Source organism: Podarcis bocagei (genome assembly GCF_964188305.1).
Source record: "Podarcis bocagei genome assembly, chromosome: 16".
Classification (NCBI taxonomy): Eukaryota; Metazoa; Chordata; class Lepidosauria; order Squamata; family Lacertidae; genus Podarcis; species Podarcis bocagei.
The window spans coordinates 14,147,115-14,171,396 of NC_138142.1; the positions used below are offsets into that span (position 1 = coordinate 14,147,115).

Genomic DNA, 24,282 nt, shown 5'->3' on the forward strand with positions numbered 1-24,282 from the left:
GCGGTTTTTTCGTCTTGCGAAGCAAGCCCATTGACGGATTAGCGGATTAGCGCTATTAGCGGCTTTTAGCGGCTTATCTGCTGATCGGATCAGCTGATAAGCGGCTTAGCGGCTTAGAAAAGGGGGGGGGGACCAGCAGGAACTCGCAAGACATTGTCGTCTTGCGAAGCAAGCCCATAGGAAATTCGTTTTGCGAAGCACCTCCAAAACGGAAAACTCTTTCGTCTAGCGAGTTTTCCGTCTTGCGAGGCATTCGTCTTGCGGGGCACCACTGTACATTATGCAAGACGCCAGGCTCTTGTCAGAAACTGTGGCTCTCCCCTCCCTTCCCTGCGTCCTCCAGCCCTGCTTCTTGAGGCGCCTGAGAGTTGTTAGGAGGCCCCCGTTCCCCTCAGGGAACTACAGTTCCCAGAGTTCCCTGTGAAGAGTGCTTGTTAAACTACTCTAGCAACTGTAGTTATAGGTGTGGAATAGGAACCTCTTAACAGCACCCTTGACAAACTACAGTTCCCAAGATTCTTTGCTATGACTGCTCAGAGTTTTATGATGCAGTGCAGATGTGGCCTTATGCTCTGATGGGTATGCTTTAAGGCAGAGGTGGGGAGCCTGTGGCGCGTCATCACTTACCATTCGCCGTGCTCTCTACGGCTGATGGGAGTTGAGATCCAACAGCACCTTGTGAGCCCAGACTTCCCATCCCTGTTTTAAGTAAATGAGCACTGACCCAACCTTCATTCCTAACACTTGGCAACTTCTGAAAACCCATAAATTAAGGGATCTATCCTGAGGTTTCATAAAATTCCTCCTTCCTCCCTAGTGATGTGAGGTGAGAATATTCTCTGCTAGAAAATTCTCCAGAGAATATTCTCCACAAACTGTAAATTCTATGTCATCTACACAGGTGCTTTAAATGTACACACCTCATTAATTGAGCATATTCCTTCAGAGTATTCTCCAGAAGATTATTCTCGAGAATTTAACATAGGCATAGGCAAACTCCGGCCCTCCAAATGTTTGGGACTACAATTCCCATCATCCCCGACCACTGGTCCTGTTAGCTAGGGATGGTGGGAATTGTAGTCCCAAACATCTGGAGGGCCGGAGTTTGCCTATGCCTGATTTAACATCACTATTCCTCCCATGCGCAAGAGTGATTCAAAGGGCTGCGTTAGACAGTCATGAGAATTGCCTATAAAAATAATTAGAATTTCAGCTCAGTTACACAACTGCAACTCAAAAGACATCTTGAGGATCCAACGGCTCCTGGTTTATGGTGGGAAGTGTTGTGGCGCAGGATTGCCGTATGTCATTGCTTCACAGTGATGGGGTCCTGGTTTTTCTGTCGGTCTGGAATGCAGATTCTGTGGCTTGATGGTGCATCCGAGTGTTGCTGACTATATTATTGTGGCCTGAAAAGAAATAGTGCCAGTCAGCAGTACATCTTGTGTAGGATCACACACATTGGGCTGTGTCCAATGGGATGTCACCTTCCTCTCCTCTCCCCTGCACCCCCCAAAGAAGTCTGCTTGGGACGGTCTCCCAACCCTCTGGAGCAGATTTGAGGGTATGCAGGGAAAAGGAGGAGGGAGTTTTGTCGCACAACCCGAAGTGTGCTGCATGAGCAACGCTGTATATAACCCCAAGATGCAAGCAAGTACAGGCAGCGGCCGTTTTAAGCATGTCTGATATGTGTGTGACTGCGCAGACAAGCGTCATGCCAAACCTGGAAGTGACCTGAAGACATCACAAAAAGGGGTCCCACTGTTGTGCTTGGGGGTCCAGAAGGTAACCCCTGTGCAAATCGGTCACTGCCTGTAGTAGATTTGCACCAACCAAATCTGCAACATCCTGCTCCTTTTGCCCAACTTAGCAGAAATGTGTTTGGAGGTGCACAGTGTGGATTTTAAATGATGAAATGACGCCCTTCCGCAATAGTGAAATTAATTCTTGTGGTGTGATTTTTACATATTATTTTACACGTTTGTTGGTACAGTGGTGCCTTGGTTCTCAAACGTAATCCGTTCCGGAAGTCCGTTCCAAAACCAAAGCGTTCCAAAACCAAGGTGCGCTTTCCCATAGAAAGTAATGCAAAATGGATTAAGCTGTTCCAGACTTTTAAAAACAACCCCTAAAACAGCAATTTAACATGAATTTTACTATCTAACGAGACCATTGATCCATAAAATGAAAGCAATAAACAATGTACTGCAGTCACACAATCAATCAATCAGTAGATGAACTGGGTTCCACACAGTCACAAAAACCCAAAATAAATAGCAAAAACAGACAGACCCCAGTGTAACACTCAAAACAGAAGCGTGGCACTCAAATTGGAAGCATAACACTCAAAACAGAGCACATTTGGCTTCCGAAAAAAGTTCACAAACCAGAACACTTACTTCCAGGTTTGCAGTGTTTGAGTTCTAAGTTGTTTGAGTACCAAGGCATTTGAGAACCAGGGTACCACTGTATATGCTAAACATTTGCCATTTTTAAATTATTATTCTGTGTGGGCAGGTGGGAAGATTTTGTATCACCGCACATGTGATGGTTAGCTGTCTTTGTTTTGAAAAGGAAGACCAGACAGAAGCATCTTGAATTACGTAATTTTGTTTGTTTCAACAGGCTCACTATTCCACAGGCAGAGTGAGTGCCTCATTCACGTCCACCGCCATGGCACCTGAAACGATGCACGAAGCAGGTAGCATCATGCAGGGCGGCGGGGCTTGTCCTCTTCTCTCTCACACCCCTTTCCCATTGTGGCAAGGTAGCGGGGGGGGGTGAGGCATCCCTCTACACAACCCGCACCTCTTGTAGAAAAACCCTACAAGCAGCTGCAAATGAATGCACATCGTTAGTGACAAAGCAAATCACATGCTTTTTCATGTAGAAAATCCCAGGTTCGGTTTCCACTTTAAAAATAATATCACCAGGCAGAAGGTACATTGTAGGGCTGCCCCTTCCTCTTCTAAAAGTTCCTCAGATGACCTAGAAACCTAGCCTTATGGGGAAAGGAGCTGGGTATGTTTAGCTTGGAAAAGAGGAGGAGGAGGAGGAGGAGGAAGAAGAAGAAGAGTTTGGATTTGATATCCCGCTTTATCACTACCCTAAGGAGTCTCAAAGCGGCTAACATTCTCCTTTCCCTTCCTCCCCCACAACAAACACTCTGTGAGGTGAGTGGGGCTGAGAGACTTCAGAGAAGTGTGACTGGCCCAAGGTCACTCAGCAGCTGCTTGTGGAGGAGCGGGGAATCGAACCCAGTTCACCAGATTATGAGACTACCGCTCTTAACCACTATGCCACACTGGCTCAGGAGACTGAGAGGGAGCTATCTTCAAATATCTCAAGGGCTGTCATGTGGAAGAGAGAACAAGCTTGTTTTCACCTGCTCTGGAGGGTAGGACTCGAACCACTGGCTTCAAGTTCCTAGGATGGAGATTCTAACTAAACTTTAGGAAGAACTTTCTGACAGTAAGACCTGTTTGACAGTGGAATGGTCCCCCTTGGGAGGCTGTGGACTCTGCTTCCTTGGAGAGCAGAGGCTGGATGGCCATCTGTCACTGGTGCTTTAGTCGAGATTCCTTCATTGCAGGGATTGGGATGGATGACCCTTGGGGTCCCCTCCAGCTCCACAAATCTATGATTCTGTGACCTACACTTTTTTTTAAAATGTATTACTGCCTGGGGGGAAAGTTTCATAGGTCATTGGGGAGATGATAAAAGGACGGGTTGTTCTGAAAACGCTGTTAAGCCTGCCGTTTAATATGCATGGCAAGCTGCGGCTTAATTCCCTTAATTTTAGCGGGCGACAATGACGTTTCGCATGGAAGGTTATCTGACCCTTCTGAGCTCAAGTCACATCGCTTGGCCTCCAGAAGCACAGGGGAGCAGGACTAATTTCAATTGACCTTTGAAAGGTGGAGGGTGAAGATGTTCCCTGTAGCAGGTTGCGTCTTACTCATTGTTATCGTCACCGATGACTGAGACCCATTTAACAAGTGATAATAATTTCACCCTTTGCTTTGTCGAGCAGCTGCCATTGATGACGACACGGTGCGATACCAGTACTTGAAGAAGAAAAAGGGCTACGTGCGACTTCACACCAACAAAGGGGATCTCAACCTGGAATTGCACTGCGACATGGTACGTGGCTGTTCGATTATGCCATCACAAATGCTATTATTACACTGTCACAGACTGGTAAAAATAACTAATAATAAAATGGGCCGTGCCATTGCTTTTCATTGCTGCATTATCAAGGTTTTGCATTTGTGAATGAACAGAGAAGGATGTCAGACTTACAGCAGTGTTTGCCAAACTTGGATCACCCATCTGTGGTTTGTTTTGTTTTTGTTTGTTTTTTTGGACTACAACTCCCATCATCCATAGCTAGCAAGACCCGTAGTCAGGGATGATGGGAATTGTAGTCTGTAAGTCGCTGGAGACCTAAGTTTCGGAAACACTGATCTACAGCATAGGTGGGGAACTTTCGGCCTGTGAAACAAATTTAACCCGTGAGGACATTACTCCCAAACCTCACCCACCTGCCCTACGTCATATGTGGTGTCATAAGAACATGAGAAAAGCCTGCTGGATCAGGCCAGAGGCTCATCTAGTGTTGGGCGGGTAGAGAGACATGCCTGCCAGTGCACAATTGAGAGCCTTAAAGTGCACTCCCAACTGTGAATTGGGAAGGGAAAGCCGTCTGAGACTCTGCTGCCCATCAGCTGTTGGACATTAGAGACAAAGCCTCAGCAGTTTTAAGACATTGCCCCGGGATTTTTATAAGTCCTCCAGAACTTCAGAGCACTCAGTCACCTGGCATCATTCCAACACCACCCACCTGTTAAATTTGGCCTGCAAGGCAGATCTGACCTGCCGAGGCGAAAAGGTTCCCATCTCTGATCTATAGAGTTTGCTATCCAAATTACCGTATGCTGATGGCAATTCATGCTAATGGGTAACTTTTTTAGGCTACATGGTGGGATTTTATTATATAGGCTACCAGTGCAGGCCTTCTTTGACAGCTTCCTGAAGTTTGCTTGGAAATTTGGAATGCGTGAATTATGATTATGTACTGTTGGAGATATAATTGTGTATACAGTATTTGTATATTTATGTATACATACATATCCATGTATACATACATAAATGTATATATCTCTCTCTCTGTGTGTGTGTGTGTCACATAAAAAAACACACACACACACACACACACAGAGGTTTTCTTGCAGGGGTGTTAATTTCCGCTTTTGTTTTTTTAGTTTATGCATAAAAATCAAATACAAATTAAATATGAATCATCTGGATGTGCTCTAGAACATTTTTTTACCATCTACTGGCTGCCTTACCTGCAGTGAGAACCCAGGGAGACTTTAAAAAGGGAATGGAAGTGGGCCTAATGGGGGAATCTGCCTGCCATTATTTACACTGAAAAAACTCAGTATAATTTAAGTAGTCCAAAAAACAAAAGAAATATTTAAAAGGCCGATGCAAATATAATACAGTAGAACCACTGTAAAACAGCAGTGGGGAGAGTGGTAATATTCCATGAGTTTCTAGAAGGGCCACTCCAGGGAGAAATGGGTGGGAGCAGCAATGAGGTTTTGGGACAGTTTTTTCTCCAGCCACCCATCTTTGCGCTTTTCTCCCAGATGGGTGCAAGCGGCAGGTGGCCTGTGTGGTATCGACTCAGCACGTGATGAGTCGTCAGCTATGTGGCAGGGTGATGCAAACATTTTGGAACCACATTGTGCTGGGGTGGTTCTCAGGAGCCTTCATCAAGTGTTTTTAACGCTGACCAGTTTTTCTCTTTATTCGCTGAGTCACATTGAAAGCAGAGGATGAAAGCCAAAGGATACTAGGGTATTAGTTATTTGGAACAGCACCAGAATGAACAGTCTATGTTTTGAGTAAGGCACCATCTGCACTATGCATTTAAAGCAGCATCATACTGCTTTGAAAAGACATGGCTTCCCACTCAAATAGTGTTGTTCGTTAAGGGTCCTGAGAGTTGTCGGGAGGCCGCCATTCCCCTCTTGGATCTACAGTTCCCAGAGTTCCCCTGAGAAGAGGGTCTGGCTGTTAAACCACTCTGGGAAAGGTAACTATGTGAGCTGGCAGCAGGAGGAGCCTCCTCATGACTCTCAGCACCCGTAACAAACTATGTTTCACAGGATTCTTTGGCGGAAGCCATGAATGTTTAAAGTGGTTTGATACTGCTTTAAATGTGTAGTGCAGATGGGGCCTCATTTATTTAGCTGGGCTTCACAATGCAGATACAGTTGTACCTTGGTTGATGAACGCCTTGCGACTCGAACATTTTGGCTCCCGAACGCCGCAAACCCGGAAGTGAATGTTCTGGTTTTCGAACGTTCTTTGGAACCTGGACCTCTGATGCGGCTTCCGATTGGCCGCAGGAGCTTCCTGCAGCCAATCGAAAGCCGCACCTTGGTTTCCAAACGTTTTGGAAGTCAAGCGGACTTCCAGAACGGATTCCATTTGACTTCCAAGGTACTGTACAGTCGTACAGTCATCTGTCATCTGTCATCTTACACAGGGGGTTGGTTTCAAGGGTTACGCTTAAATCGTGGGAGTCAAATGCACATAAGTTGAGGGGTTGCTGTACTGGTTCTCTGGCCGCTTCTGTTCTTGGCAGGACAGGTGGTGGTCTAAATTTCCTGGGAAGCAAGTCCATCCCCATGCTGTCATTGTACAGAGAGTCCTCCAGGATGGCATTCTTGAGAGCTTTTATTGGCCTTGTTATCACGCCTTTATAGTGTTGAAATCTGGCCAGATTTTAAGCAGCCTTTTGCCTACACAGAAGAGCCTGGCCTGTACTTGTGAAGTATTCATGAGCCAAGAAGTGTTAGGTGTTGCTGAAGGATGTCTTTTTGGGGCCAATGGAGCATCTCGAGGGGAGGAGAAACTAGGACAGTTGAGAGAAGCAGACCCGGCTCGTGGGTGTGGAAAAAATGTTCTGTTTTACAGTGAGCACTCAAAGGAGGGGTGGCAAATCTCAGACCTGAAGGTCAAATGTGGCCCTCCAAGTCTCCCTGTGTGGCCCTTAGGGCTTTCCCAGGCTACACACTTCCTTCTGGCTCCACTTCATGCCCTCCTGGAATATATTTTCTTGGCTGGAATGGGTCCTTCAACTCTGACCATGCCTCTTGTTTGCTTAGATGGAGGATCAAGAGGGGTGTGTGAGCAGTGTTCAAAATTAGTCAGGTGTCAGGCACATTATGCACCTGGCTTTTGACCACTTGCAACCATCTGGAGATCATTGGATCTTGACTGTTTTTACACGCTAATGCCACATCCTGTAGAATTCTATCAGCTGTATTTTACCTGCCTTGCCCCCAAACTGGCAACTGGATATTACCGTTTTGGTGACTGTGTTGTTGTTGTTTAGTCGTTTAGTCATGTCTGACTCTTCGTGACCCCATGGACCAAAGCACGCCAGGCACTTCTGTCTTCCACTGCCTCCCGCAGTTTGGTCAAACTCATGCTGATAGCTTCGACAACACTATCCAATTATCTCGTCCTCTTTCGTCCCCTTCTCCTTGTGCCTCCATCTTTCCCAACATCAGGGTCTTTTCCAGGGAGTCTTCTCTTCTCATGAAGTGGCCAAAGTATTGGAGCCTCAGCTTCAGGATCTGTCCTTCCAGTGAGCACTCAGGGCTGATTTCCTTCAGAATGGAGAGGTCTGATCTTCTTGCAGTCCGTGGGACTCTCAAGAGTCTCCTCCAGCACCGTAATTCAAAAGCATCAATTTTTTGGCGATCAGCCTTCTTTATGGTCCAGCTTTCACTTCCATACATCACTACTGGGAAAACCATAGCTTTTGCTATACGGAACTTTGTTGGCAAGGTGATGTCTCTACTTTTTAAGATGCTGTCTAGGTTTGTCATTGCTTTTTATGCCTGTTGTCTTTGTCCATGGAGTTTACTTGGCAGGGATACTGGAGTGGCTTGCCGGTTCCTCCTCCAGGTGGATCACGTTTGGTCAAAACTCTCCACTATGACCTGTTCATCTTGGGTGCCCTGCATGACATAGTTCATAGCTTCTCTGAGTTATTCAAGCCCCTTTGCCACGGCAAGGCAGTGATCCATGAAGGGGTCTGGGGACTGTAGCCTTGGCTTAAAGAGCCATTTGTCTCCTAGTTTATATTTCTTGAGTGTCTAACACTGTGTGAGAGTATTGTATGTAGAAATTCGAGTCAAAATTTGCATCCATGGCTCTGCCCTCTTTTGTTTCTGGCCCCGCCCACACTGGCATGTTCCTGCTCTCCCAGAAGGTTATACCCAGAAGGGAATGTGGCGCTCAGGATGGAGGAGGTTTCTGACCCCTACTTGTAAAGCAAGTGTGAGCCCTTAATGTCAGGGAAGCAGAGCCTGTGGCCCTCCAGGCATTGCCCTCCGCTGGCCATGCTGACTGGGACTGATGGGAACTGGAGTCCAACAGCATCCTAAGAATTCAGGTTGGGGTTGATGGTAACTTTTATAAGCTCATCAAGGGGTCAATGAACTCAGAAGTTTGGGAAACCCTGACTGGGCAGAATACGAGCCGTATCAGCCAAGTGTCAGTTCCAATTCTGCTCGTAACTAACAGAAGAAGAGCAGTGACTGGGTAGTGCCGAAAGGCGCCCCCCCCCAGTCCTGAATCACCCCCCCCCATCTTTGACGTCCAAAGGTTTTGCAGTATCTCACAGTATCTGACAGCTGGCTGGGCAGAATTGATTGAAAATATCCCCTTGGAGAAAGTGAGGGGGTGGGGAGAGGGCCCCCCCAGGCGCACAGAGATAACAAAGCTCTTGGTCTAATGACTGAACTGCTGGCACATTCTGCCTTTGAAAGCCCCGGCAACCGATAAAAAAGCAGCGGGGCTGCAGAGAGGCAGGCACGTCAGTAGTCGGCTTGTGAAAATGCTAAAATCAGTAGACTTGGCATGTCTGCGAATACATGGATTTTGTCTGGCTTGAGCAGCCTTCTGGCTGCAAGCGAGGCTTGCCTGTTTCATTGACTTGCGCATGCTTTTCCGTTAAGATTGGCTCCCAAAGCAGCTTAAAGCCATTTGAAATCCAAGAGATGTAAAAATCCGTCGCAGTGTTGATGATGGTGGCGATGTGATAACACAGGTGTGAGCATATCACTCTCTTTTGACCCCTGAGAGTTGATGAAGCACTCCTGGCCTGCACATGCGCAGTAGAACGATAGTAGTAGACCAAGGTGGCAAGAATTGACTGTACCACTTCAACCAGTGGGTGGGGGGGGTGTCTTTTTTTTTTAATGCTCCCATTTACTTTTTTAAAAAAGAAACCTTTGCACAAACAAAAAACCAGCACATCAGGGAGATGTTTTGCTCTAGTCTTCTTTCTTGCACTGAGTTTTTTAAATTAAAACAACAAACATAGGGGAACACTGAAGATTATAACACACACAGTAGAGTAGACCTAGATGGAACCTAAACTCCATGTTCCAGACCCTTCCTCTGTAGTGTGGCAAGCCTTCCATGTGGAAGTCCCTGCCAGTAGAGGTTTAACAGGAATTATCCCTGCCTGTTTTTGGACCCCTTCTGAAAACTGTATTCAAACAGACCTTTGAAATGAGGGTTTCATTATTGCCAACCAATCTTTATTGATTGATGCTTTTGTTGATTTTATTGCATTGTTGCTGTTTATCATGTTGCATTCCACACGGCTGTATTTTAATGAGGCTACAGGCTATAATTAGTTGGTTGGTTGGTTGGTTGGTTGGTTGATTAAAGGTAGCAGGAATAAGGACTGACAGGTGGGCTGATGATCATGGCTTAATATCGGCATCTGTTGGTATTAGAAGCTAAGATACTACTTTATTAATAAATAATAAAATGTGGAATAATAAAATTAATAAAATGTGGAAGATTGGATTGGATTGGATTTGATATATGTTAATTAGATGTTCTTATTGGAAAATTAATAAACGCTTTAAAAAAAATGTGGAAAATAAATGCCATTGATATAAGAACGGGATATCCCTGGTTGGCGCATCAGTAAGGTACATATGCTTGTCTTGATTCATACCTAAAGATTCAGATGTCATTGCTTGAGCATGACTGTATAAGTGAGAAATAGCTAGGATATCAATAGTTAGAGGTTTAGAAAGATGGTATACAAGAACATAAGAAAAGCCGTGCAGCAGGCTCAAGCCAAAGGCCCATCTAGTCCAGCGTTCTGTTCTCACAGTGGCCAACCTGATGCCTACAGGAAGCCTGTAGACAGGTCTTGAGTGCAGCAGCGCTCTCCTCACCTGTGCTTTCCAGCGAGTGGCATTCAGTGGAGGTAGGACATAGACACCATCGCTAGGAGCCACTGGGTGGGGTTGTACTGAAAGGAGCAGGTTCACAGCTTAGGGGTGCTCCTGAATTCAACCAGTTATGACCCCTCTTGGACAAAGATTATTTGACCACAGTACTGCTCTGCTAATTCCCAGACTGGATTATTGCAATGCACTTTTTCTATGGGGTGCCCTTGAAGGTGACTTCAAAAACTTCAGCTGGTTCAAAAAGCAGCAACCAGATTCCTGGCTGAGGTTCCGTTTAGATCTCATGCAACCCCGTTTTAAAACCGCTCTCAGTTCATTTGTGGGCCTCATTCAAGGTGCTTGTTACAGCACATTTAAAGTCCTAAATGACTCGGGACCCCCCTACCAAAATTGTCTCCTTCCTTATGGACACTCTCAGGTGGGGTCCAATTACAGTGGTGCCTCGCAAGGCGAAAAGAATCCGTTCTGTGATTCTCTTTGTCTAGCGGTTTTTTCGTCTTGCGAAGCAAGCCCATTGAAGGATTAGCGCTATTAGCGGCTTTTAGCGGCTTATCTGCTGATCGGATCAGCTGATAAGCGGCTTAGCGGCTTAGAAAAAGGGGGGGGGGAAACCAGCAGGAACTCGCAAGACATTGTCGTCTTGCGAAGCAAGCCCATAGGAAATTCGTTTTGCGAAGCACCTCCAAAACGGAAAACTCTTTCGTCTAGCGAGTTTTCCGTCTTGCGAGGCATTTGTCTTGCGGGGCACCACTGTATATAGTGACAGCTGGGTTGTTGTTGCTTTGAAAGAAAGTAAAGTAAAGATTCAGAGCATAAGATTGTTACGTAATTAAGGAATGAAGGTGTCACTTCTGTACCTGCTGGAAGGATGAAATTGGCTTCTCTTTCCGACAGGGAAAAGAAACCTGGGCTGGTTTCTAACCGCGCTTCGTTCTGATAAGGTTGCTAAGAAACCACTTGCTTGCCCGAGCATTGTCTGCCTCGCGCGATGCACGCAGTGGCCATGGGAACGCACTGATAGCTTTTTACAGGAGGAAGGGGGGGAATTGCAGGGAAGTGGTTGTCCTCATTTACCAAGCTGCAGCCCACAAAATAGTTCCAAAGTAAAGAAGCAATTTGTCTCTTATCAACCTCTGGTAGGTTTTGTTATTGGTTTCTAGAATGCTGAAGTGGGACTTTGTATTCTCACAGGCACTTCGACTTCGAGCTAATTTAATTCCTCCCCTCCTTGCCTTTTAAGAGAGCCATTGCAAAATGTGTTTATTGCCCCAACTGTGTTGCTACTTTTTAAAAAAAGAATCACAGGCTGTGCACCAGCTATTGCTAAAAGCTGCTTATTTTCTTTTTGATTCACAGACAAAAATGAACATACTTGCTTTATCTGCCCTTTCAACTATGCCATCATTCACCACTTAAAAACAGAGTCATCCAGTTAGACAGTTAGTTGTGCTTGTAAGAATGTACAAAGAATCCCCCGCTGGATCAGACCAGAGGCCTGTCGGATCCAGAGACGCGTTTTCCACTGTAGCCAGTTGGATGCCTCCAGGAAGCCCAATTGCCCATCTTCTGTTGTTGTTTCCCAGTGACTTGTATTCAGAGACATGGCAACTCTGATCCTGGAGGAAATAATACAGCCATAAAGACTAGCAGCCATTGATATCCTCTATGAACTTCTGTAATTTTTTAAAAGCCACCCAAGTGGTTGGCCATCACTACATCTTGTGGTAGAGAATTATGTAGTTGTGCGCTGGTACTTGAATCTTGTTGTTGTTGTTTAGTCATTTAGTCGTGTCCGACTCTTCGTGACCCCCTGGACCAGAGCACGCCAGGCACTCCTGTCTTCCACTGCCTCCCACAGTTTCGTCAAACTCATGCTGGTAGCTTCAAGAACACTCTCCAACCATTTTGTCCTCTGTCGTCCCCTTCTCCTTGTGCCTTCCATCTTTCCCAACATCAGGGTCTTTTCCAGGAAGTCTTCTCTTCTCATGAGGTGGCCAAAGTATTGGAGCCTCAGCTTCAGGATCTGTCCTTCCAGTGAGCACTCAGGGCTGATTTCCTTCAGAATGGAGAGGTCTGATCTTCTTGCAGTCCGTGGGACTCTCAAGAGTCTCCTCCAGCACCATAATTCAAAAGAATCAATTCTTTGGCGATCAGCCTTCTTTATGGTCCAGCTCTCACTTCCATACATCACTACTGGGAAAACCATAGCTTTTACTATACGGACCTTTGTTGACAAAGTAATGTCTCTGCTTTTTAAGATGCTGTCTAGGTTTGTCATTGCTTTTCTTCCAAACTTGAATCTACCACCATACAAATATTTGAAAGATTGCCTCTTTTCCTACAGGCCTATTGAATTTAGCAAGATCAGTGGTACTATGCCTCTGAATTCTATTGCTGTGGAAGATCAGGAAGTAGGGTGCTATTGCACTCAACGTCCCGGTTTGGGGATTCCCACCGGTGTCTAGTAGAGACTACTTTGAGAACAGATTACTGTACTAGATGGGCCTTTGATTTGACCCAGCAGGACTTGTCTTTGGTTCTTAAAGTTCCAGGAGGGGAAACATCAGGTGCAGTTCATGAGTTCATCTGAACTGCAGTTTGCCTAGGTTTAGTACAACTTCGTCCGAAAAGAAATTGCTGTTGAAATGGTAAAATAGAAAGATGGCAGGAGGGAATAAAGAACAGGGACATGTTAGCGCTAGTTTGATGGGAAATAGTCTACAATATTGTTGGGGGGGGGAATACGTTGAGACCTGCGTAGAAATATTGTTTCGCTTGGTAAATTAGACCGGAACAATTCCAGCCAGGTAATGCGTCATTGTGTGTGTGATACAATGGGTGTTAAAAAGAAGAATGGAAACACATAATCATTGTTTTGACTGTGTGAAAGACATTCTTTAATTACAACTGCCTAATGCTTTTTTATTATTTTCCAGACTCCTAAAACCTGTGAAAACTTCATTAAACTGTGCAAGAAAAATTACTACGACGGGACTATTTTTCACAGATCAATTCGTAATTTTGTGGTGAGTATTGGGAGTGGGGGATAAAGCTTTTTTGTCTCCAGTGTTTTATGACCAGAGCAGAAAACTATAGTTATGTCAAGAGGCATTAATTTTCACTCTTTGTGGGGTTTTTGTGTGTGTTTTGTGTTTTTTTCCAAATCTCCTTCTGGACTAGAATTTGCCACAGACAAAAAAATAAGGCTGACGTTAATAGAAAGAGAATATTCCTTGAGAACAAGATCGCTTTTCTGGAGTAAGAGCAACATCTGATTGCCTAGCAACCTGCGTTGAATAAGTCAGGCTGTCATCAGCCGTTTCCAAGCACTCAGAAAGGAAGAATGTTGTCATCGCTCAGTTTTCATTCAGACTCCATGGCTTGTGACATTTGAAACTTGGGTTCACTGGGCGATATGAAAGGCCAGACTCTGAACTGCATTGCTCTAAGTGACTTGGTGCTTAGAGTGCCAGACCAGGACCCCAAAGACCAGCTTTCGAATCTCCACTCTCTGGGCTCACCTCGGGCCAGTCTCTATCTCTCAGCCTAACCTACCTCACAGGGTTTCTGCGAGGAGAAGAGAAATGGAGAAGGAGAGAGCAATGTCTGCCACCTTGAGCTCCTTGGAGGAATGGAGGGATATACCGTATTTTTTGCACCATAACACTCACTTTTTTCCTCCTAAAAAGTAAGGGGAAATGTCTGTGAGTGTTATGGAGGGAATGCCTACGGGTGGCATGCCTACGGACTTTCCTCCTCTAAAAACTATGTGCGTGTTATGGTCGGGTGCGTGTTATAGAGCGAAAAATACGGTAGATATAGCAGTAATCACCTTTTAGCACATGAAATTGCCACTGCATATTCATCAGTTCCACACAACCCACACATTGTCCATCGGTTCTGTTGTGGGGATAACTAGAGCGAAGACAAGAGAGGAAACAAGGGTCCCATTTCCTTGATAGTATAATAATAATAATAATAACAACAACAACAACAAACAACAAACAACAACAACAACAACATATTTATTATTTAAACCCTGCCCAGCCAGATGTGTTCTGGTTTTGAAACGTTTTTTGGAAGCCGAACATCCGACGTGGCAGACAAGCAGCTTCCGATTGGCTCTTCCTATTTGCAAGAGCCAATCAGAAGCCGCACCTTGGAAATCAGACGCTTCGGAAGTCAAACGTCCTTCCGGAACAGATTACGTTCGACTTCCGAGGTACCACTGTATTAAAAACACGATAAAACATCAGACAATAAAAACTCCCCTAAACAGGACTGCCTTCAGATGTCTTCTAAAAGTCAGCTGCATTAGAACATAAGAAGAACCTGCTGGATCAGGCCAGTGGCCCACCTAGCTCAGGATCCTGTTCTCATGGTGGCCAACCAATGACAGAGCTGAATACAGGGTACCCCCAGACTGCACACTTGATCCTTCCAAGGGAGTACCACCCTATCCACAGCAAGTAATCTAGCTCCTTGACTCAGGGTCTGCCCATCAGCAGAGCCTCTGCCTCCTTGGCACCCAATTATTCCATCTGCATCCTTTCTCCCCACCTCTTCCCACCCTAAACCTTCTATATCTTTTGATTCCACAGATCCAAGGAGGGGATCCAACAGGAACAGGAACAGGTAAGCAAACTGGGTTGATTCCTTACCTGCAGTTGGGTCGCTCATGATTTGAAATAAATCCCATCTTTTAAAGCTGGAAACCCCTTAAGCCAGTGGTTGCAACAGGCTGCCTGCTTATCCCTTCTGTTTACAGTCAACACTTCAGGGTGCAAGGCTCAGCGCACTGTTTATATCTTTCTGCCCACCATTTATGAAAGGGGAGGGGATAGACTATTTTAGGTAAAGCAAATTGGCAGGATAAGTGTGCTTGGTGAATTTTTCGGTTATTGGAACGGAAGCATTAAGCTGAACGGGACTAATTGGAATTCCCTGATGGCCCTTTGCTTTCTTGACAACCCAAGTGGTTACATTATAGAATGTTAAAGCTTGTTTCCTCTGGGATTTTAGGAAATGGAAATGTGATTTGTTTTCAGGTTAATTGTAATGATTCACATGCCTTGAATTAATTGTTGGACGAAATACCGAGATACATCATTGGTCTTTCTAGTTCAGCACTCCCAACACTGACTGGCAGCAGCTCTCTGAGCCACAGACCTCACCCAAACTGTCTGCAGTTCTTAAATTATTTGCCGTGCATTAGCTGCATTGCCTCCCCACAACCCACTCCAGAGAAGGTCATTTTGAGAAGTGCAGAATGGGGGCGGGGGGCAGAGAGAGATGCTTTGGCTTCAAGCAAGGCCTTCGTTATGTTCAGAATGAAAGAGATGTTTGTGGAATTGCTCCTGGCTCAAGAATGGCCGGTTCCATCCAAGTTCAATCTTGCTATTAGTCCCTCAATCGCTTCGTGAAGTTAAGAACAAAAGTTTTCTTGTTCCTCATATACTCCCCCCGCATCTTCCTGCCCACCCCCCAGATCTGCCCTTGCTTTCTTTGCTGGTATGGACACCTTGAAAGGCGGTCAAGAACAGCATAGACTAAAGGCAGATGCCCCATGAACGAAGTGGGGAACTGTTCTCAAGGGTACTCTCCTGAACCCAGCTGACCCGTCCTATCTCTTAGTATCAGTGACTCCGGAGGCATCCAAGCAAGAGCCGTCAAATATCTGTCTCGTTAGACTTGCTAGATGCTTTGCATGCTTTCAGGTTGCAAACAGTTCTTTCGCAGATAGCAGATCAAAGAACTATAGGGTTGGAAGGGACCCCCCAAGGGATCTAGTCCAACCCAAACATTTGCAGGGCATGTAATCAAGCAAGCTGAAGACTTGTCTGATTAGTTCACTGGCTTGGGGGTCCTGTGGGCAAAATTCAGCCTCCCCACTCACCTCTTTGGACCAGGTGCTTTCTGACATGTCTTTTAAAGCCCATTGTGTGGTCAAGCGCTCAGTCCTTCTTTCCCCAAAGGGTCCACGATCCAGTCGGAGTCTGCTGGCTGAAGTGTCTCCTAGGGATTCAGATGCAGGCTCTGGTGCCAACAGATCCATGTGGGAAGGAGCGGGTGGTAGATCAGTCTCCAGTCTGAGGCTACTTTTAGAGTAAAAAGTAAAGGGACCCCTGACCATTAGGTCCAGTCGCGGATGACTCTGGGGTTGTGGCGCTCATCTTGCTTTATTGGCCGAGGGAGCCAGCGTACAGCTTCCGGGTCATGTGGCCAGCATGACTAAGCCACTTCTGGCGAACCAGAGCAGCGCACGGAAACGGTGTTTACCTTCCCGCCAGAGCGGTACCTATTTATCTACTTGCACTTTGACGTGCTTTCGAACTGCTAGGTTGGCAGGAGCTGGGACTGAGCATCGGGAGCTCACCCGTTTGAACCGCTCACCTTCTGATCGGCTAGCCCTAGTCTTTTTGGTTTAACCCACAGTGCCACCTGCGTCCCTTACTTTTGGAGTAGCACACTGCATATGAGGCTGGGTAGCTCAGTCGGTAGAGCATGAGACTCTTAATCCCAGGCTCATGGGTTCAAGCCCCATGTTGGATGAAAGTTTCCTGCATTGCAGGGGTTGGACTGGACGACCCTTGTGGCCCTTCCAGCTGTACAAGTCTGTGATTCTGTCTTTCCTGGGCCTGCACACACAAAGCACTGTGGCACCACTTTAAACAGTTGTGGCTTCGTAGTTCTCTGTGAAAAGGGGTTGAATTTTAAACCACTATGGGAATTGTACCTCTGGTATGGCAGCCTTAACCAATTATAGCCCCCAGAATTCTCTGGGGGGAAGCCATGACTTTTTGAAGTGGTGTCATAGTGCTTTAAATGTTTGGCCCCTGGTTTGGGGCAGTGACAGAAGTAGCACCTGAGGGGGGAAACTGTAAATCCTCGTAGTAGGAATTGCAGGGAACCGAACTGCAAGTGCCAATAAAACGCCCAGAAGGGGACTTTACTTGATTCATTATTCTTCTTTTGTTTAAAAAGAAGAAGATAAGTTATCTTCACACTGAGGGCAACGTTTCCATCTTGCTTCCATCTCCGCTCACTTCCCTTGAATTCGACTTGAGTATGCCTGCTGGCTCAGCGGGCCTCAGAGTTCCCTCCCTCAGAGCTCGTAGCAACTTTTGCAAAGCCGCCGCTTAAGCGATTCTGGAAAGGAGCTCTTCCCAGCAGCCACCATCATTCAGAGTGAATTAGGGGGAGTCACTCTTATTGCATGCTTCAGAGCCGTGTGGCTAAATCACAGACACAAAGAGAGCAATCTCCCTCTCGACCGGTACAGGGAAGGCTGCTCTGTGCTGCCACGGATCCTGTTCCTGTGATTGCGCACAGATTACCAGCCTCCCTACCCGCCCCCCCTCTACAATATCCCTGAGGGGTCGGGTTTCAGTTATTGCTGCGGTTATCAGCTGGCAGAAGCAGAGACCGAGAGACTCGTGGAAAGTGTGGGAAATTAGACTGTAGTTCCCATTTGCAGAGTATGCGGAAGACAGCCCTGGGTCATTTGACCCTTTCGTTCTCTCCCTGCTCCCCCTTTAAAAACTATGCAAGACACTCTCTTTTACAGTTTAAAGAACTTACAACTTTAGTGTGCTTTCAGTTGTGGATTAAATATATACAGTGGAACCTCGTGTTACGTACCGTCCTCCTTGTGAACTCTGCAGGTTACGAGCTCCGCTAACCTGGAAGTTGATGCCCCTTGTTGCGAACTTTGCCCTGGAATGCAAGTGGAAGTCGTGAGGCAGCAGCAGGAGGCGCCATTAGCAAAAGTGCGCTTTGTATTACGAGCGGTTTCGGGTTACAAACGGACCTTCGGAACAGATTAAGTTCGTAACCGGAGGTACCACTGTACAGTGGTACCTCTGGATGTGAATGGGATCCGTTCCGGAGCCCCGTTCTCATCCTGAAGCGAACGTAAGACACGACTGTGCGTCTGCATGTTCACGGGTCGCATTTCACAGCTTCCGCGCATGCGCGCAACGTCATTTTGAGCGTCTGCGCATGCGTGAGCAGCGAAACCCGGACGTAACACGCTCTGTTACTTCCGGGTCACCGCAGAGTGCAACCCGGAAATATTTAAGTTGAAGCATATTCATCCCGAGGTATGACTGTATAAGGAGTAAATCTCTACACAAATCCGGAATGGAGTCCCTAAGATGGTTGGATGGCGCCTTGTACGCCTCCTGCAGCCCAGCTGGTGCCAAATGTATTGCTCTGCTTTCCTTTGGGCCACATCAGCGAGGCTGAGAGTGGGCTCTTGTTGTCTGGGCAGCCCAGGACCTCTATACTCACTGCCCAGCCTTGCATCCCAGGGAAATCACTTAGCAGTTTGACTTCACACCCCACCCCAGGCGCACAACATTGCCTCTCAGGACAGATGGAGGCCAACAATATGTTTGGGGAGGGTGTGTTAAAGCAGATGTTACGCATTCTAAACCTTTGGAGTGCGGTACATGGAATATTTAAAATTAACAACCAAGAGTATTAAAGAACTGGAGTGGTTATGTTGCCAATTGCGGAATAAGTGGCATTCTGGCTCAATATACTGTTTTTGGTTCTCTTAACGGTATGTAGCTATTTAAGATTCCATTTACTCTATGCAGCTGCTTAAGAGGGAAGCTTCAGATGCGTTCTTAGAAGAAGCAATCAGAATGCTACCTTCCTCTTAATCTAATTCAGTATTTCAGTCCTGAGGCAAGCCTGATTTACATTGCAGCCAGACTAGAAATATTCCTTTATCTTAACAAGTCATGTGGCATTTGAAATTCCTTGTTGTAATCGGTCTTAAGGATTTGCTGTAATGTGCGCTGTGCTCCCTGTCTCACAGAGAGGGAGAGAGATAAAAGCTCAGAGACTTCCATTTCCAGAAACTAGGGAGGATTTGCCCCGAGGCTCCCTCTGCAATGTATTAAATGGGTTTAACTGCCATGCCAATCCACAAGCAAGGCTGGGAAGTGCCACTGTGTGGCGACCAGGCAATCTCAGGTGCCCGCTTAGGCATTGCACCGAAGCAGAGGACGGACGTGCGCCATTGAGAAAGAGAACACAAGCTTGTATGAATTTGTGTTTTCTTAATAATGATGATGATGCATTTGCTAATTTGTAAGTATAGATAAAAATTCAGGAAATGAGGCTAGAATTTAAATTCCACAAAACACAAGCCAATAGACTCCCCATCCAAATACCTTCCAAATAAATTATTTGCTACCCAAATCAACACAGGAAACTACCTTGTACTGAGTCAAACCATCAGTTCATCTAGTTTCATATTGTAGGCCATGGGTAGGCAAACTAAGGCCCGGGGGCCGGATCCGGCCCAATCGCCTTCTGAATTCGGCCCACGGACGGTCCGGGAATCCTCGTGTTTTTACATGAGTAGAATGTGTCCTTTTATTTAAAATGCATCTCTGGGTTATTTGTGGGGCATAGGAATTCGTTCTCCCCCCCAAAAAAAAATATAGTCTGGCTCCCTACAAGGTCTGAGGGACAGTGGACCGGCCCCCTGCTGAAAAAGTTTGCAGACCCCTGTTGTAGGCACTGGCTGACTGTGTTTTGCCAGGTTATTGGGCAGGGGACATTCCTGCTTAGAGATGCTCTACCTCCGAGTTATGGCTCTTCTCCAGGGCAGTTCCTATTCACACACATCACCCTTCAAATCAACTCCCAACTCACTTAATTATGCCCATTGGCCATCACCACCTCTTACATTTTAAATTAACTGGGTACACAAAAGCAGTGAGTTGGGTATTCTACCATGGGCTGAGGTAGCCAGCAGCTGGTTTTGTCTCCTTCCTTATTCTGCAGCCCACTTTCCAAGGGAGAACATGAAACCCTTGCTCTTTGTGATTATTATTCTTGTTGTTGTCGTCCAAATAAAGGTGGCAGTGGTGGCCTTAAGTGGAATTTTGATTTCCCCCCAATCCCCTGTAGACCAACACAACAACTACTCTACCTTGGATTTTTAGTTTTTACTAGCACCCCATCTTTTGCCAGCTAAGGAAAGTCTCAAAATGGCAGCACAGGGGATCAGAATTACACGCTGCACCCCAGGCACCATATTCCTAAGTGACCTGTGTATACAGGAACAAATCCACACCTGAGCTTGCAGTTCTTGCACCAAACACTAAAAATGCACCAAGAGAGCTTCAAAAGCATTCAGTGAATAGTCCCTTTTTACAGGTGAGGTGCACTGAAGTGGAGATAGCATAAATTAACTCAAGGCTAGTTTAGTGGCAGCATTCATAAGTTTGAAACCTTTCATTAACATCTGGGGGAACTTCCAAGCCCCCTTGGGATTCCCATTTGGGGGACCCCTCCCTTTCTGCAAAGAAAAAAACATGCCGCTGGAACCAGTGGCGGAGCTTCATGCTCCAGCACTGGGGGGGCAGAGAGCAGGCAGGGGTGGAACTGGTGTGGGTCCTGGGGGCATAGCACACCACCTGTGGGGGTGTGGCGCCCTGCGCAGGGGGGCAGCCACGATGGCACCCCATCGGGATCGTGCTGCCAGGGGCAGTGCGCTCCCCCCCCACTCCTCTTCCTCCGCCAGTGGCTGGAACACTTGGGAGGCCAATTTGGAGGAGAAAAGCAGATAACGGGGAGAGGGTTAAGCTCCTCATCTTTTGCTGTTTTTCAGCTCAAAAGCCACCCCAGCCCCACTGAAGCCACCTTTCCTTTAACAAAGAGGCCGTCTGGGGGATTGTTACAAACACCTACAGTGTGGGTTAACCCCAGTGTCACAAGGGAGAACGAAAGCAAGCTGCCGGTTGGCTGAACAAGAAGCCCTCCCACTTCATTCGCCCAATCCCCTTCCTTCACATCCGCCTCCCCTTCCACCCAACTAAGTAAAGTGGCAATTCATTTTGAAATTGCCATGCATGATGCGTTTCCCACCTACACCTTTTGTTTGGAATATTGCAGGTTTTGTTATTTTAACAGGCCCCTGTGGCAAGCATCAAGCTCGCAAGGGAGAGCACATCTTTTCCGTGGCAACAGAGCTGAGTTGCTATGGTTTTGAGAAGCAGTCTGGAGAATGCATGGCCGCTTCAATATCTCTGGGGAGGAAGCATTGCAAACGCCTGTCTCTTCCCCCCACCCCAGTACTCCCACCCTGCACACACACAAACACATAATTTATTTTTGTGTTCCTCACCCGCTCCTTCTATTTAAAAGTCACTATTTTAGGATACCTAAAAGATTGGTATCTCATCTCTTATGTGGCCAGCCAGTCACTGTGCTCTGTAAGAGAGGGCCATTTCTAGCCCAGAATAGCTAGGCTACTGCCCTCCAGGCACTGGAGGTCTTCTCCCAGTTAGATTGCTGCAGTGTGCTTTAAGTGGGGCTGCCCTTGAGGTTGGCCTGGAAGCTGCAGCCGGTGCAGAATGCAGCCGCTCGGCTGCTCTGTGGGGCAGACTATGGCTACAGTGCTAGACTGCTGCTTGAAGAATTGCCCTGCCGTCAGCTCGCTAACTGGAAAAGTTGAAGGAGTTGGTTGCATAATGCCACCTACCTTGTGAGCAGGATACCAGAAAAGATACTTCACTCCTTATACCAGCAGTTCTCAACCTGTGGGTCCCCAGATGTTATTGGACTACAACTCCCATCATCCCTGAGCTCAGGCCTTGCTAGCTAGGGGTGATGGGAGTTGTAGTTTAGCAACATCTGGGGACCCACAGGTTGAGAAATGCTGCCTTATACAGTGGAACCTCAACTTACATATGGCTCTACTTACATACGTTTCCAGTTACAACCTTAGGTAGGTGCTTCAACTTATGAGCTTTCCTCTAGATATGAACAGAGGCCTTGCCAGCAGCCCGGAGCTCACCCGGCCGGCTGCGGAGCAGTGCTGAGGCCTCTGCCGCTGGGGAGAGGGCCCCCATCCCACTCCTAAGCTGTGGAAGAGGTGCCGCCTGCAAGAGGCACAGCAGGGCACACTGCAGCCCCAAACCCCGCCAAGGAACTAACCAAGGAACTAACCTGAGGAAGTCCAGAGAAGAAAAAGAAAAAAGTGACCCTGGCCAAAGTGAATCAGTTCTTTCCTGACCCTTGCCCTACCCCCAGCTTGTAGCCAGGTAAGCCCACCCACCCTCAGTGCACGTAAGGAGAAAAAAATGTTATTTTTAAATCTACAATACTGTCTTATTTATTTTATAGTACAGTACATTGATTATTGCCTTCATTTTATGGATCTATGGGCTCGTTAGACAGTAAAATCCGTGTTAAATTGCTGTATTGGGGGGGCGGAGGAGGGAGGGCTCTCGGACCCCATCAGAGCATCGTGCCTATTTTCCCAAGCCCAGGAAGCATTTGCCCAGCTTAGGGATGCTCTGGCAGGATCCTGGAGCCCTGCTGCCTCCTTCCCCAAGCCGAGGAAGGGGGGGACTCTTCACCTGGGCAGCAGTGCCCTGGTAGGTAGGTGAGGGAGCACCAGGCAGCTGACCTGCCCTCGTCGCCCAGCCTTGGCATCAGGCCATGCCCCTCCCCATGCACTGCCCATGCCCCCTGCTTGCTGATGGAAAGTACAGTGGTACCTCGGGATACATACGCTTCAGGTTACAGACTCCGCTAACCCAGAAATAGTACCTCAGGTTAAGAACTTTGCTTCAGGATGTGAACAGAAATCGTGCTGCAGCGGGAAGCCCCATTAGCTAAAGCGGTGCTTCAGGTTAAGAACAGTTTCAGGTTAAGAACGGACCTCCAGAACAAATTAAGTACTTAACCCGAGGTACCACTGAACTGTACAAAAGCAATACTGAGGCTAAAGAGGAAGCAGGCAGCCTCTGCCACCCCCTAAGTAAAAGAAGGATTGGAAGGGATCGAGACAAAGGTGGACGGGGCTGAGCCCCGTTTCCCCAATAGAGCAGACTCCATTGCCAGTAGCTTCTGGTCTGCTTCTCCCTATCCCTTCCCTTGGATTCTTCTCCCCTGCTCACTTTGCAGCCTACGTGTTCTGAAAGCCTCCTGAGTACAGCAGAGGCTTTTGGAAGCGGCTGTTCCGCCAGTGATGCGATTCCTCCAGAGGATCACTAAGGTTGTTCTGCAAGCCAAGCTACCTTCTCTGCTTGTTGCAGATGCGTTTTCTGGTGTTTTGTTTCTGGTAATGATGCAAAGTGTGGGGAGGGGGGAGAGAAATCGACTGTATAGCTCTGGGAGTGACTCATCTCAGAATGTTCTCTCCTGATTAGGAATAGTCCTGGAGGAAAATGAAAATGTCACATCTGTCATAAATAACATGAAAGTGAGGAGCCCAAAGCAGATGAGCTGCATGCACTCAACCTGAGGTTCCCTTTTGTCTCTGCTCAAGGTGGGGACCAGCTCCTTAGAGGGCTCAAAGCTGCAGCAGTGCAAGTCCCACATGAATCGGAGGGAGGTTGGAGATTTGGGGGGCAGCTGCATATGCCCCATGAGGGTTCTGGGAGATGGATAATGGCCACCTTTGGAGCAGAAGCTTCCGTGATCCCAGTGGAATTCAACAAGGCAGATAGCAAGCTCATTCTCCCAGGGGGCTGTCTGTTGTTTTAGGACTAGCTACCCTGTGACTCTCTGGATGTTGTGGGACTGCAGCTCCGATCATCCCAGACTACTGGTTTTGCAGAGCTGCTGAGATTTGGTCCAGCAATGTAACACGGAGGGTAGCAGTCTAGCCTGTTCTGCTTTATGTAGCCCAGACAGCCACCATCTACAAACGAGAGAGGCATTTGCAGGCATGGGGAAGGTTTGCAGAAGTTCTCATTTATAATCGGTAGAAGGGCACACAAACTGCTCATTGACTACTGAACATCCTCACTGGCCATGGAATGCCAACACTTAGTTTGAACTGGTGGGAGGAGGAATGGAGTGTCCTGGAAGAAGGCATGGCTGGATGGGACGTAGAGCCCAGAGCACTCAGTGCTGCAGCATTGGGTCACCGCTCCCACTTGTATGCATAAAAAAATGAGCTTACCCTCCAAGAAACCTATCCCACGGGTGGTGTGTCCTGCTTTGC

At 47.1% G+C, this 24,282-nt stretch overlaps 1 protein-coding gene and 1 long non-coding RNA gene across 2 annotated transcripts in view; one reads left to right on the forward strand and one right to left on the reverse strand.

Annotated features, from left to right (window-relative positions):
- The window catches only part of PPIL2 (peptidylprolyl isomerase like 2), a 76,029-nt gene that overhangs the window by 34,752 nt on the left and 16,995 nt on the right, over window positions 1–24,282 (forward strand). The window contains exons 11-14 of the mRNA XM_081174973.1: window positions 2,626–2,701; window positions 4,034–4,143; window positions 13,238–13,327; window positions 14,903–14,936. Coding sequence (XP_081031099.1) covers window positions 2,626–2,701; window positions 4,034–4,143; window positions 13,238–13,327; window positions 14,903–14,936 — 310 coding nt within the window. The remainder of the gene's footprint in view (window positions 1–2,625; window positions 2,702–4,033; window positions 4,144–13,237; window positions 13,328–14,902; window positions 14,937–24,282) is intronic.
- On the reverse strand, window positions 1,246–4,111 carry LOC308576100. Its single transcript, XR_014003086.1, has 2 exons — window positions 4,015–4,111; window positions 1,246–1,409 (listed from the first exon to the last, which is right to left on the reverse strand). It is a non-coding gene; the product is annotated as an uncharacterized lncRNA (long non-coding RNA).